The sequence below is a fragment of the Antechinus flavipes genome, chromosome 4 (assembly GCF_016432865.1).
Source record: "Antechinus flavipes isolate AdamAnt ecotype Samford, QLD, Australia chromosome 4, AdamAnt_v2, whole genome shotgun sequence".
Lineage (NCBI taxonomy): Eukaryota > Metazoa > Chordata > Mammalia > Dasyuromorphia > Dasyuridae > Antechinus > Antechinus flavipes.
Window position 1 is genome coordinate 414,730,468 of NC_067401.1, and position 15,973 is coordinate 414,746,440.

The 15,973-nt window shown below is 33.7% G+C and overlaps 1 protein-coding gene across 1 annotated transcript in view; it reads right to left on the bottom strand.

The window, feature by feature from the left end:
- XPR1 (xenotropic and polytropic retrovirus receptor 1) overlaps positions 1–15,973 on the bottom strand; it is a 200,546-nt gene that overhangs the window by 75,633 nt on the left and 108,940 nt on the right. Inside the window, exons 5-9 of the mRNA XM_051998838.1 lie at positions 14,446–14,595; positions 14,022–14,105; positions 12,267–12,348; positions 5,250–5,440; positions 4,890–5,069 (exon numbers count right to left, since the gene is read on the bottom strand). Coding sequence (XP_051854798.1) covers positions 4,890–5,069; positions 5,250–5,440; positions 12,267–12,348; positions 14,022–14,105; positions 14,446–14,595 — 687 coding nt within the window. The remainder of the gene's footprint in view (positions 1–4,889; positions 5,070–5,249; positions 5,441–12,266; positions 12,349–14,021; positions 14,106–14,445; positions 14,596–15,973) is intronic.

The window sequence follows — 15,973 nt, forward strand, 5'->3', positions numbered from 1 at the left end:
AGTCTTACTCCACTCTCTAGTCCCTTCTACAATCCTTTGTATACACTAATCATTGAGCCAGCACAAGATAGTGGGAAGGGCCATTTTCCAAGCATATGCCCATAGAGTATTGTTCAATTGGTAGTTAGTTAGCCTCAAGTGCTCAGCTATCCTGACCTCAGCACATCGACTCAAAAGTCTCAACCCTCTACAGTTGGGAAAATCAGGAATAGCTTTTTATATGAGTTAACACCTGCACTATACTTTGAAAAGAGGTAAGGATTAGAAAATGTGGAGATCAGAACTGAGAACAGATCAAGAATGAGTGCAAAAATACAGAGATGGGAGTCAGAATTACAGGTAGAAGGAAAGGTGGACTTAGGGGAGAGGGCACCATTACCCATGTGGATTCTCTGAGGAAGTGAAGTGGCAGTTGTGTAGGGAACAGACTCAAGAAGGAACACAAGAAGGAAGGAGGCTAATTAAAGGGACAGTCTCACAGGTCAGGAGTAAGGTAATGAGGACTTGAATTAAAATGAGGGCCTACGTAGTGGAAAGATGAGGACAAATGAGAAATGCTGTAGGAGTGTAACTGACAAAGCCTTGTGAGTGACTGGACATGGTGGTTTATCCAAAGTGACAGATGACAATTCCCTAAAATCCTTGAGTCTTGTTCACATGAACTACTCTCAAGACTCACTTTCCCAATATTTTAAATTCAAGTTTTTTCCCTACTAGATTCTTGTTTGATCCAGCCCAGTGTTAAAGCCTTTTTGAGATCTTTGTGAATACTAAGTTTGGTTATCCCTTCTGGATTTCCATCACATGCAGATGATGATAAGCTTTGCTAGACTTGGAATCAGGAAGACTTGAACTATAGAATATTGTGTGATGCTGATCAAGTAACTTAATCTTTCTTAGCTTTAGTCTCATCATCTGTCAAATGGGGACGATGTTAGTATCTTCTTTCCAGTATTGCAGTGAGAATAGATAATACGTAGCATTTTATATATTTTAAAGTGCTGCATAAATGCTATTTGACATAAGTACAACAAGTACTTTGATACACAAGTATCAAATGAGCACCTTGCAAACCATAACATTTTTTATGAATATCTGCTAAAAGAGCTTGGGAACAACCACATTCTTTCAACTTTTAACAGTGTTGATACTTTATTAGTTGTGATCAAAGTTGAACATATCTGTTAAATGAAAACACTATAGTTTAGAAAGTTTTACAATGTCACCATTGCTCTTTCAATTAATATACTAATTAGTAAGAACTACTTTTCAAAGAAGAATGTGATTATAGCAAAGAACAAACTAGATGGCTGAATGCCATGACTTGAAAATTTACAAATTCTATTATAGGGTGACCAAATATTCTAAAGAAATTAATAGCATTCTAGTGCTCTATTTCCTTAAGATCCATTCACTCTGAAATTTAATTTTTATTCCCACTATTCTACTTAAACTGTTTTTTCAAAATCATTTCAAAATTAAATTTTCAAAATCATTAATTTCCTCATGTCCAAATCCAATATCCTTCCCTTCCTCTCCCCCTTCTCCAACTCCTATCCTGATTTCATTTTGCTTGGCTTCTCTGACCATCCTGTTCCTTATTACTCTTTTCACTTCCATTTCACTAGGATGGCTCCATTTTTGCCTTAAACTATTCCTTTACTAACTCTTTCTCCTCTTTTGCACCTTAAATCTCAGTCTACTATGTTATTAACTTTAGCAATCTCTCTTCTCTTTACAAACTTTCTCTTGGAAGACCACCTTTATGTGAATGATTTAAAAGAGTGACATCTCCTCCTCAATCTTCCCCCTAAGCTTCAGACAGGTATTTCAGACAAGTCCAGTCAACTCTGGACTTCTCTAAAGATGGAAAATATATCCAAAACATCATCTTTCTTCCAATGCTATCTCTCTTCCTTATCTCTGCTTATGGTATTATATTTCTCTACTTTTGAAAATTGAAAACTCAGGAAGTCATCTCTGATGCTTTCTTCTCTTTACCTCCCACTTCCAATCAGTTTCAAATTCTATCGATTCTACTTCTAACAGTATGTTACTCATCTCCAACCTTTTCCTTTCTACTATTACCCTAGCTTATACCATTAATAGCTATAACTTAGAATATTATAATAGGCCTCTAATCTGGTCTCTCTTTGCTTGAATCAATCCTTCACACCAATGCCAGAAAAATTTTTTCTATCATCTCTCTAATGAAAACACTTCCAATGATTGTTAAATAACTAATAAATAAAGTACAAACTCCTTAACTTGGTAGTTAAGGCTCTCTACAATATGGCTGTCAATATATTTTACTAGATTTCCCCATTTCTGTTCATGAAGTCTTCCATTAGAATTAGGCTACTCATTGTTCCCAGTCTCATCCTGCTTTCTGTGCTTTTGCTCATGCTGTTCCAGAGGTCTGGAATAAATTTATAGAATAGATTTCTTCCCAATTCCATCTCTGTTTAAAAATCTAAAATAAACTAAACCTAAACTCTCTTCTTTCAAAGCTCAATTCAGATGACAGCTGTCTATCTCATGAATCCCCCCAACTCCCGACTTCCCTTTCTACCCTCCTCTTCAACCCTACTTTATACAAATTGAAAATGAAGTCTCCCTCCTGAAATGTCTCACAGTACTTTGGATCTCTTCCATGGCTTACCACTGTTTTACAGATAGCACAGGCTTAATGAATTATCTGCAGAATACTATTCATTCATGTGGTTCCACTCTTGAATTTCTTCTAGAACCTCTATTTTAAGGATGGGCCCAAACCAGATTGCTTTCCAGTACTAGCTCTTCTGATGCTCCAGAATTTGCCACCATGTCTCAGAAGCCTTCTCATCCTGGAAGTTTCAACCTCCTCAGTGGTCTTCTCATCTTGGAATATTCCTCTACCCGCATGCTCCCCCACCCCCTTTTTATGTATGATATTTGGATAATAGAGCCATTTGGTATTTAATGTCTCTATTACAAGAAAAAAGAGTCAAACATATGGCCCATGCAACTTATTACATTCCCAAGGATAGTCTGAACTGGATTAAAATATAATTGGAATATTCAATAAAATAAATATGTACTGTATTACAGATGTTACTGTAGGAGTTTTCTAAGTCAAACCCATAGAGATCTCGCTTTAATGCCCCTCTTTTCTTTTTTCCTTTTTTTTTTTTTTGTTTAAAAATTCTGGTAAGACATTGATCTAAATTTATTTTTCAATAACTTGTTTTCCAGTGTTTTTTTTTAAAGCAGTTTTCCTTCTTTCCTTCTTTCTTTCTTATCTAGATCAGATATAGCTTTGCTACTCACTGTTGGTGTTACAGTCTGAGATCTTGTAGAAACATATCTCCTATCCCCCACTCCAAATACATTGATATTCTTGCCTAATTTAAGGTAGTTTGTCTTTGGTAATTTGGTTAGTATAGCAATAAATTTGTACAATAATTTGAATATTACTATTCTAACACTATCAGAGTATTATACTATGTTTTTGTTCAGTTATTTTTCATTGATGTCTAACTCTTCATGACTCTTCTTTGGGACTTTCTTGGTAAAGATACTAGAGTGGTTTGCCATTTCCTTCTCTGGTTCATTTTATAGACAAGGAAACTGAGGCAAACAGGATTAAGCAATCTGCCCAAGGTCACATAGCCAGATCTGAACTCAGAAAGAAGAGTTTTCCTGATTCTAGGCCACTATGAATTTCCTATATATTCCTTGCAATCTTTTTAGTTGGCAAAATCAATCAAACTTTTGTAAATCACCTACTACATGCCAAGTACAATGCTAAACTGGGGATACAAAAGACATAAAAAGACAGTTCCTGGTCTGAAGAAGCTCACAATCTATGTGGAGTCAATAAGTAAATAAATATATACAAAACGAGTTATATACTGGATAAATAGCAAATAATTTATAAAGGGAAGACACTAAAATTAAGAGAGTTGGGACTTGAAGAAAGCCAGAGAAGCCAGGAGCTGAGAATGAGGAGGAAGAGCATGCTGGGAACAGGGTTCAGCCAGAGAAAAGGCCCTGAGCTTCTCAGCTCGTTTATAGAACATCAGAGAGGCTAGTTGCCCCAGATTGTGTGAGAGTTGAAAGAGGAATGGAAAGGGGGAGTGGGGAAAGAGATGGTTATAGAGGGCTCCTGGGAGTGGTGGGGAGTCACTGGAATTTACTAAGTTGGAGATGGGTGTGGGATTATGGTTGGAATGCACTTAGGAAAATCACTTTGGCAGGTAGGGAGACTGGAACGGGGAGAGACATGAGACAAGCAGGCTCCCCAGAAAGCTACTGGGACAGTCCAAGCATGAGGAGATGAAGGTCTGTCTGCATTAGAATGGTAGCACTGTCAGCAGATAATTTTCAGACAATATGCAAACATTTTCTTCTAAATCAGAATTTTTTTCTTTTTATCTTCAAAATTTCCTGCTCAGTCTTCAGAGATTCCCATCACTTCTGGGCTACCAGACATTGTCGAATTTTAGTCCATAAACTCTGATCTCTATTTCTCTAAGTCCTTTGAAATCATCTGATTTCTAAAAATCTAATATGGACATCAAACTATTTTTCAGCTTTCCTCTCCTCTATCACAAATTCCAATATGTACTGGTCATGTTTCTCAAAAGTTCTCATCATTATGACTTCAGCAACCAGTTCCTCATTGGTAGCTAATCTCTGATAGCAAAAAAATTTACACACACACACACACACACACACACACACACACACACACACACACGTATCCACTAACATTTATTGATTGACTGATGGAGATAACTAAATACAATGGTTCTAAAACATATTTTAAGCTCATGTCTAAGAAGCATTTTTGGTTTCAAATATTTATGATTGTACTTAAAATTCTATACCTGGATTTTCAGACTTACCAAGAGTTTAAGCAGCCAAAACCGGGACTTGTAGTAGAAAGTTTTGGTGGGGTTGATAAGAAAGAGAACCATAAATCCATATAGTGCAAGTGGGTAAACTTGTATGGGAATAGCACTGATTGGAGCAAATAAGCATGCCAGCAGGCTCAAGCACCACAATATCCCAAGAAATCCAGCAATCTGGTGAAGAAGAGAGAGGGCAAAATTAATTATATCCCATTATTCACAGTTCTCTGAATTTCCTTTTGTCAGCAGGATAAAATGATAGCACTTTTGGTCACAGATTCAAATACTAGTTAAGAAAAACATTTAATATATCTAAACTGTGTTAAAAGTGTATACCTGTTCTCTTCCAATTACCTCAAAGAGATGCTGATGGGATAAATTGTTGCGGGGATTGAGTTCAAATATAAGCACATGATTCACTCCTGCTTGCCTCCAACCATAGGTGTTGATGCCCAACAGAAAAAGGAACTCAATTAGGAGAAAGCCACCTCGATAGATTCTTATTAGGGGCCATATCGTCTTATCATCACCAAGCTTAAATGCACCTAAAAAAACATTAATTTTAATGATTAGTAATAAGTATAACATTTTAAAATTCTTCTTTTTAATTTACACTGAAACCTCAAATATGACCACTACATCTCAGCTCTACCATTTGCTATCTGTGAAACCTTGCAAGAAATCACAAAATTCCTTGGGCCTCATTTTCATGCCTATAAAATTTTAAGACTAGAAGATACTGAAGGTTCTTTAACTTAGCATTGAACACCTTCCATAAATGGAAACCAAATTAACCCTAAATGTCATTTTCTTCTTTATTCATTTTCTAAAGTTGAGTCAAATCCTGTTTTTGCTATTTTTGCAATCATAATTGATCAATTCAACTCATCATAATCTCTACCTCCTCTAAATTGTGTCATCTTAATTTTTAAAATCATTTATCTGGTATGTGATGATAATTTTTGCAGTATTAAGTTTAAGTGTCAATTACGAATATCTTTTTTTCACAAATCCCTTCATTTTACAGATTGCGAACAGGATAAGGAAGCCTGTCAGTTGGTTAACAAGCATTTAAGTATCTACCATATATCAGGCCTGATGATAAACAAATAAACAAACAACAGACCTTGCTCTCATAGAACTGGACAGACCAGAAGAATAATATTTGTTGAAACATTTTATTTAGGCTAGATTTTGTTTTTGTATCCTTAACATAGTTCAGGTATTCAATAAGCATTTCTTGAATGAATGAGAAATGATTCTCACTTTCCCCTTCCATTTTTACAGAAGCATTTTGATAAAATACCATTGCCAGAATAAATCTTGTGCTGATCATATTCAAAGAAAACAATACTATTCCATTAGTAAGGCATGTGATATGATTTATTTTTACTAAAAATAGTGATGGATTTTCACTAATTTATCCTAGATTATATATAATCTGTGACCATAGACAGAGAAAATCTAAAAAGATGATTTAGAAATAAAATTCATGACCCTAGCTTCATTAGCATGATAAACATCTAAAATGTAATTCACAGGCAGGGAAGTGTAATATATTTTAAGTGATAAATTCATAGCCCTCTCTATATTATCTCCAGATCATTTTAAGCAAAGGTTAGCAATATGTTATGAAAGAAACAGCTAAATAAATAAAGACTCAATTAAAATATACTAAGCATTATATACTAAATATTTAGTTTCAAATTAGTTCCAAGTTTCTTTAAAATATAAGGTAAAGGTTCTAGAAAAGTCATTTCCTTTTTTTTGGAAAGATCAGAAGGTTCTATACACATATATAAATCTATAACTTTGGATGAGGGTTGGTGGTAGAACACTTTTTTTTTGAAAAATTACAATATGATTCAACTAAAGATCTAAAAAATAAAAATGTTTCACAAAACATTTGCAAGTTAGTATGGTACAGTGAGGAAAAGACAGATTTACAGATGGAACCCAGAGTATGAACCATGGTTAGGTCACTTACTAACTCAAAAACACCTTGGGCTTCAATTTCTTCAACTATAAAAATGAAAGGTCTGGAACAGATGACTATTTTATAGCTTATGGCTGTTTAAAAAAAATAAAAAACAAACTTCTGGCTATCAATCTATAAATTATCTCTTTTAGTGTAGAAAGGAGAAATCTAAGAAAGACCAGAATTGATTTTCCCCACCCACCACTACTTGCTCTTTCAGGGAAAAAAAAAGTATTATCTCTAAGATTTATAAAGTATTTCAATGCCCCATTCTTTTTTCCTTTATTCTTTTACAAGATGCTAATATATTATTATTTTGCACTTCAGGTAAATGGAACTCCAGAAACTTATCTGCAAAGTTTTATATTTAGTCCTTATTGTACCAAATATCCAGTGATAACAAATCATGGAAGAAGTAACAATAAAAAATAAGTTGCATATAATTGTAAGACATCTTTAAATATGATATTCTTAGAACCCTCGATGACATGATAAATGAAACCAAAAGACAATTCCCCATAAAACAATGCCAATTATGAGTATAATTTTGGTGTGAATGAGGATAAAAATATGAATACTTAATTTTTTTCAATGCTAGCTGAAATTTTAACAAAATCCAGTGCTGGCTTCAAATGTTTAAAAACCATTAATCACATCCACACATAGATCACATAGGCAATTTTATGCATATGGATAGAGTTCAAAATTGTAAATATATAATCAATCAACAAGTAATCGCCAGGAGCCTATTATGTACCAGGCACTGTGTTAAAAGATTGGATACAGGAAAAAAAAAATCAATTCTTGTCCTCAGTAAGCTTATATTCCACTAGACAAACATGACATGAAAGGCATGACGAGGTAGACAAATCCATAAAAAACAAATACAAAGCAATTTCATGAAAAAAATAGTGACATCACCATAGGGTGTGTGTGTGTGTGTGTGTGTGTGTGTGTCTGTCTGTGTGTGTGTGTGTGTGTGTGTGTGTGTGTGTGTGTACACAAAAATCTCATATAGTACTTGATTTGAGCTTTTATGCAAATTACAGATTAAAAGGGAGGAAAGTGTATTTTCTAGGAACAGGAATTATCCTGTGCAAAGGTTCAGAGGAGGGACACAAAAGACCATTCCTGGAGAAGAGAAAAAAAAAAGGTCAATGTGATTGGGCTATAGAGTTCATAATCAGACTGAAAAAGTAGATTAGAGCTAAGTTGCAAAGGGCTTTTACTTGCCAAAAAAAAAAAAAAAGGAATCAGAAACTGGAAATTGAGTGGATGCCCAACAACTGGAGAATGGCTAAATAAATTGTGGTATATGAATATTATGGAATATTATTGTTCTATAAGAAATGACCAGCAGGATGATTTCAGAAAGGCCTGGAGAGACTTACATGACCTGATGCTGAATGAAATGAGCAGGACCAGGAGATCATTATATATCTCAACAACAATACTAAATGATGATCAATTCTGATGGATGTGGCCATCTTCAACAATGAGATGATCCAAATCAGTTCCAATAGAGCAATAATGAATTGAACCAGCTACACCCAGCGAAAAGAACTCTGGGAGATGACTATGAACCACTACATAGAATTCCCAATCCCTCTATTTTTTTCCGCCTGCATTTTTGATTTCCTTCACAGGCTAATTGTATAATATTTCAAAGTCCGATTCTTTTTGTACAGCAAAATAACTGTTTGGACATGTATATATATATTGTATTTAATTTATACTTTAACATATTTAACATGTATTGGTCAACCTGCCATCTGGTGGAAGGGATGGGGAGAAGGAGGGGAAAAGTTGGAACAAAAGGTTTTGCAATTGTCAATGTTGAAAAATTGCCCATGCATATATCTTGTAAATAAAAAGCTATAATAAAAAAGATATTTACTGCAAGATAAAATTATTTCTATTATTAACAACTTATATTTATATGTTACCGTGAAATTTGTTTTTAACCTTTGTATCTGTCAGCTGAGCAAGAAGACAGTCCAAAGTATAGAACAAAAGCCTTGGATACATGTTATTGTTTTTACCAGACCTATATAATTCCTTGATAAAGTTAACAGCCAAGTCGTAAATCGAGTCTAACGAACTTCATGGTATCTTTTTACTATTTTCTAGGCTTGAATATTTGAGACCACAGGATAAGCCAGATTTCTACTCAACTTGTTGATTTAGGAATGAACAGATAAGGATATTTCACAAACTCCAGACTAAGGTTAAAGGATGGATCATAGACTCTCCTCACCACCATGAATCAATGAAAAATGAGAAAGCTGATCAAGTATTACCAACTCACATTTTTTTCTTTTTCTGTAGACAATGAGAAATATACAAAGTCATTCTGGGGCTGTCAGCATATGACAGTGTCATTGCTAGCACATATGGCGAAGTAAGCCCACAATCAAATAAACTCATGTCTCACACAGAGAAACACTGAAATAACCAGAAGCCATGTTCTAAGGTTTATCACCATGGCCCAATTGATTGTGACTTTTGATATATAAATTTTCTTATGAGTTTTGTGATTCTTCTGGTTTGACTTAATACAAAAAGGGTGGAAGAAAGTAGCTGAAAGAATCTAATGGCCTCCTCAGCATTCCCCTACTTAGATTTCACAATGCCCTGTGAACCTCCAAACTAAATGGTATCTCAAGTACTTTCACATAATTTTTTATCTTTTCATCTTCAAAAGAACTTAAAAAAAAAAAGAAGCAGGAAATTCAGATTCAATGAAGTGACACGGTGAGAACCAACAACCAACAAACATTTGTTGAGGGCTTCCTATGTGCCAGACAATGAACTAAGTAATGGGGATAAAAAACAAACAAAAACAAAAAGCCCCTGTCCCCAAGAAGCTTACAATTTAATGGAGGAGTTTATATTCTAAAGAGAGAATGAATTAAAACTTAGGTTTCCACTATATTTACTTTACTAATTCTAATTCTAATACTGTTTTTAGTTCATAAATTGATACTTCCATTTTCTTTCAGAAGTGGAAGAATCATGCTCCTCACTAAGGCCAATATTTAGACATATATTTTGAGTTCCTTCATTCCTACCTCATATGGGACAATGATATTCCAATAATCATTTCTTCTCTTATTTATCTTTATATCTCATTGTTTTTCCACATATCCAGCTACATGGTCAAAACTCTTTAATCCTAAAAAAAGTCATTTCTTTACCATTTATCACAAGTTATTATTTTATTTTTTCTGAAGAATTAAAAATCTACTTCCTAACTTCCTTGCAACAGGGCTTCTTCAAAATAAGAAGCCACTTTCTTAGAGGTCACTAATGATTGTGTAATACTCAAACCCAATGGTTTTTTCTTTTTCACTGTACATCTTTTCCTTAATTCCTTTGTCCCATTTGTCACTGCTGACTATCCTAATAGGAAGTCTCTCCTCCTTGAATGCAGAGGATTATATTTCACTTTTGTTCTCCTACCACTCTAAATATTTCTCCACTAGCACTTCAACTGCTTCCTAATCCATTAAAATGAATGTTCCCTAAGGTTCTATCCTTGATCCTTTTCTAAATATAAGGGCAGGACAAGAGGGGAGAGAAAGAAAAGAGAGGAAAAGCTGTGTTGGTCAACTGATAGGTTCCATACGTGGAAGAGGACCATGACATCAGGGAGGGGATGCCATGACATACAAATGACTTGGATTTAAGTGAGAGAGGGCTGGGCAAGGTCACCTGCCTCTTTCTCCTCCAGAGCTCTAGTGGCAAGATGTGTATCAGGACAACTAAACATGCATGTTAACTATCCCCCCTTTAAAGCCAAACTCAAAGGCCACAGAGTCTTCCCTGACTGTTTATTACTAAGAACTTTCTTTCTGAGACCTCATGTAACACTTTGTTTTGTAGGTCTCCAAGGAATTTATGTATTAAAGTGCATTATACTGAATGCATGTAACATTCCCTCCTTATACTATATATTTCACAAGGGTAGGGATGGTGTCTCATCTACATTTTTTAAAACTATCCCAACACATATCATAGTAATCTACACACAATATGTGCTTAATAATTGTTTACTTCATTTGAATTTCAGGCTAATAGGATTGTAGATTCAAAAAAGGTAGAAACTATAGAGCTTAGTTCAAGTCCTTTTCATAAAAGGAAAATAGACAGGCCCGGGGAGTTTATTTGACTTGCTCAGGATCACACAAGCAGTAAACTGATTAAAGTTCAAGTCCCTCTAACCTCAAAATCCTACACATTTTCTACTGTACCATAAATGTATTTATCATAGAATACAATTTATATACCAGATTTATAGTGACTGGTTATAGAAGAATTTTCAAATGAAACTTTAAAAACCATGACAACAAAATTTAAAGGCCTAGTTCATAGTCTTTCTGAGCCATTACAATTTAGATTGAGGTATCATTAGTGACGTTTTAAAGTAGTAAGAGAGATAATAATAAAAAATAGTATGACAATAGAGACGGAGTGTAACAATACCTGAAAGTTGTGCTGCTTTCTCATTATACAAAGTTAGAGAAAGGCTAAAAGAGTAACTCTTTCTAAAGCAAAACTTTGTATTTGGAATTGTGGGGACATAATATAAATGAATGTTTACATAATTTAAATTTATTCTTTTAAACATTAATACTTTGAAAATTTGAAACATTTTGAATGGAAATCCTTCTAAAATGGATTACTTATTTCTCTGTCTTCTCTGAGTACCTGGTTCTAACTGTGGAATCACATCTTTCTGATGACACAGGGACATCACTACAAATATTATAATATCATACTGTCCCATTAATAACTGAGTTACATAAGACTTTTTGTCCCTTTATTAAATGGACTCAATCCACAAAGATTCAAGATCAGGCTATTATCTTATCGTTTCTGGCTTCTTTGCTACAACCACACTTCTATTTGCTGCAGGGTTTGCCTGCTTCAAGAAGTTCAAATAATTCCATTTCTAATACATTTTCTCCAATATCCAAACCAATAACCAATGTTGTTAGAATTAAATATAAAACAACAAAATATAGTGTCTTGGTAAAGGACTGATGGGCTCTCATGAGTACAATGCATAAGCATTTGAACGTCTATTTTACTCACCTTACTTCCTAGTTTTTGGTTATATTTTAGACAGCTGAAGCTGCTAAATAACAAGAGGACTATATGAAAAAAGCACAGAATAATAAAGGAAAAAACATTTAACTAGTTATTTCCTAAAGAAACAAATATAACAAAATGTCTTTGACTAATAAGCACAATTACAAACTGAATTATCAAAGTTTCTTTTTGGTGATTTTATCTTAGCAAAGGGATATATGTTACAAACATTATACTCAACATATTTTAAGCTTCAGATTCAACCAAAAGTTATTCTATTCAAGACAGAAGATACCTACCTGTGAGAACAAGGGCAACATTCAACACAATAAATATTCCACAATACAGGCCAACTCTAAATGTAGTCCAAGCAGGTGCAGGCTGGGGATAAAAGAGAAACAAAAACAAAAACAAAATTTTGGTCAAATAGCAGAAAATATTTAAAATCATAAGATTATTTTTCAGGGGGTACCTAGGTGTCACAGTGGATAGAGCACCAGCCCTGAAGTCAGGAGGACCTGAACTCAAATCTGACCTCAGACACATAACACTTCCTATCTGTTGTGACCCTGGATAAGTCACTTAACTCCAATTACCTCAGCTTTAAAAAAAAAAAAAAAGATTATTTTTCAGTTTAATTCAATTCAACTCCAAATAGTAGCTACTCAGAATACAAAAGCCAAAACAAAATCATCCTTGTTCTCAAGGGATTTACATTCTACTGAAAGGTGAGGGAATAGTTAAAGCACATGCAAAGAAGTGATATAAATTATATAGAAGTAATACAAATAACTTCAAGAATATTAATAACTGGGAAGATCAAGAAAGATTTGAGTTAGCATCAAAGGAAGCTCTAGAATTTAAAATGTAAAGGTAAGAGAGAGCATACTTGAAACATGGATGATCAATTGTGTAAAAACAAAATACTACTGGGTAAAATAATGTACACTGAGAAATAGAAATCAGGCAAGTTTTACTGGAGTACAGAATACTTGAAGGGAATTATATAAATCTGAAAAAGAAGGCTGGGGCCATCTCACTGAATGTATCAGGTTGAAGATTTCTATTTTATCCTAAAAGCAATCGAGAACAATTAAAAACTGTTCAGTAGGGAAACAATGTGATCAGACTTATATTTTACGAGTATCAATTTGGCAACTATTTGGAGAATGAACTGGACAAAATAAAGGCTAGAAGGAATAACAATTAAACAATTACAATAGTTAAGGTGAAAGGTGATGAGATCTTGAACTAGGGGAAAGGCTATGAGAGTGTAATATGACTCTTTATATAATTCACATTAAAGTTTTTGTTATGAACTGAAACTAAGGAAATTCACATAACAGGTTCTCCAAGAAAATGTTAAGAGGGTAGGAGAAAGGAAAGGGAAGGAAAAAAAAATTATTAAGTCTAATATGCGACAGGCACTGGACTACTAGCTTTGCAAATAACTCAACAACCCCAGAAAGTAAATATAATTATCCTCACTTTACAGATGAGAAAACTTAGGAAGAGAGATTTTTTTTTTTTTAAACAATGATTTGCCTAAGATCACATAGCTAAGTGTCTAAAGCCATATCTGAATTCAGGTTTTCCTGATTCCAGGCTGGACACTCTATTACACCACCAAACTTTATAAAAAACACGATAATTTATAGTGATTGCATACTCAATTTTTTTCTTGGATCTTATATCTTTTTTTCCCTTTCGCAGTTGGAGGCATTATTATAAAAATTTCTTAAAAACCCATCCATGAAAAGAATTCTTATTTATTGTTATGAGTCCCACCATCACTATGCTTCCGTATTGAAATTTTTAAACTAAAAACTCCCCAAAGGAAGGGACTGTTAGCAGTTTGGTTAATTTTTTATAACCACTCATAGATGTTCCTTAATAAATGTCTTTTCAATTATGATTAACTTCTTTTAATCCTATGCCTTTGAAATCCTGACCCAAAAGAAAACACAAAAATATTATGTAATAAATATGTTTTACAACTAAACAGCCTGGTTTAGAAATTAAGTACATCAGCTAAGAGACAAATAAAGCCTAACCTGAGCTGCTCCCAAAGGAGGAACCCGCAAACGCTTCATGGCCTTCTGTCTATCTCCATCTTCAAGTTCATTGGTCACTACAGCCTAGGGAAAAAAGCAGAAGTTTAACATAAAGTTCAGCATACATGAAAAATGTCTAAAGTAAAAAACAAGACTTAAACTATTTATAAAATGTCTTCCATTAATTTGTGATGATTTCTGAGTAGATGTTAACTGGTGAAATCATCAAATTTCTAATTCCAAAAGGCAAAAATGCTCACAGCATGCCTGACTTGGATGGAACCTTAAAAAATTATGCAGTTTCAGCTCCCTCATTTTATAGACAAGAAAACTGAGACCCAAAGAGTTGGGGAACATGGCCCAAGGTCAGACAGAAGGCAGATAGCATTGAGAATGTCTGGTGTAGAAGGGAGAATTATTCTACCTCTGTCTCAGAGATAAGCTGGTTGATTTTCTTGCATGTGTAAAATGGTGCCACTTCGACATGGGCCACTCGCCAATCTGCTCCACGAGATGTGTCCAGGATCTTGTCATGTTTTTTAAGGATTTTACGAAACCCTGTAAAGTTCAGATTCTAAACGAGAAAATAAAAAACAACATTCTAAATTCTACCCAATCTAAAAGGACATGAAATAGAATGTTCACATTATGCCAAAGAAATTTGATAGAGTTAATTCCTAACTCACATGGGAATAATAATGTTTGATTAATTCCAATACTTACATTATTTGGACTATTCTTTCTTGTAAGTAATTCATTTTATATAAGATCATGGGGAGTGGAGAAAAGTGGAAGAAAGAGAAATAAAACAATTTTTAACATAGAAAAATATGACAGACCAAAGGAATAGGACAAAAAATGAGTGATGAACAGTACAAAGAGAAAGGGAATTTCAGAGCAATAAGGAAGAAAATTTTTTTCAACTTAAAAAAAGTAAGAATATAAAATACAAGAATTGTGTTTTAGTGTTGTTAGGAGTGGGACATGACTTTTACTGGTAAACCATATTCCCTTATGACAAAACAAATAACTTAACAAGGCATGGTATAAGATAAATCAAATTGAACAATTATAATTCTTAAATGAAGATTATAATTCAGTTGCTCTTAAAAGAGCAATGAATTTTCTTATGAAGAGAAAATTTCTATGTTTTACCTATTTTTTAAATTGAAGAAATTGTGGAAGACAAGATAAATTGATTTTATTATATTTGAATAGTTTTGCACAACAAAAAGTAATAAACTTAGAATAACAAGGGGAAAAAAAGCCAGAATGGGGAAAAAAAAATAGATTTTTGTTACAAACTTCTCTGACAAAAGTGTGTTGTAACATAAAAAAGTGTGACAGAAAGATGCAAGAATATCCATTCTTGGTTTTTTTTTTAAAATAGCTTTTTACTGACAAAACATGTGCATGGGTAATTTTTCAACATAGACCCTTGCAAAAACTTCTGTTCCAACTTTTTCCCTTCTTCCCTCCATCCTCTCCCCTAGATGGCAGGTAGTCCCATACATGTTAAATATGTTAAAGTTTATGTTAAATATAATATATGTATACATATTTATACCGTTGTCTTGCTACACAAGAAAAATCAGATTTAGAAAGAAGGTAAAAATAACTTGGGAAGAAAAACAAAAATGCAAGCAAACAATAATAGAAAGAGTGTAAATGCTATGTTGTGGTCCACATTCATTTCCCAGTGTTTTTTCACTGGGTGTAGTTGGTTCTGTTCATTACTGATCAAATGGAACTGATTTGAGATCCATTCTTTGTATAAGTATCACAGACAACTGGTCGAAGAGATACAAATAGGCAAGTCTTAAAAAAAAACACAAACTATAAATAACAAATTGAAAAAGTGTTCAAATTCTCGAATAACCTGAGAAATCCAAATTAAAACATCTATGATATCATTTCATTAATTTGGCAGTTGTTTAAAATATACAATTCAA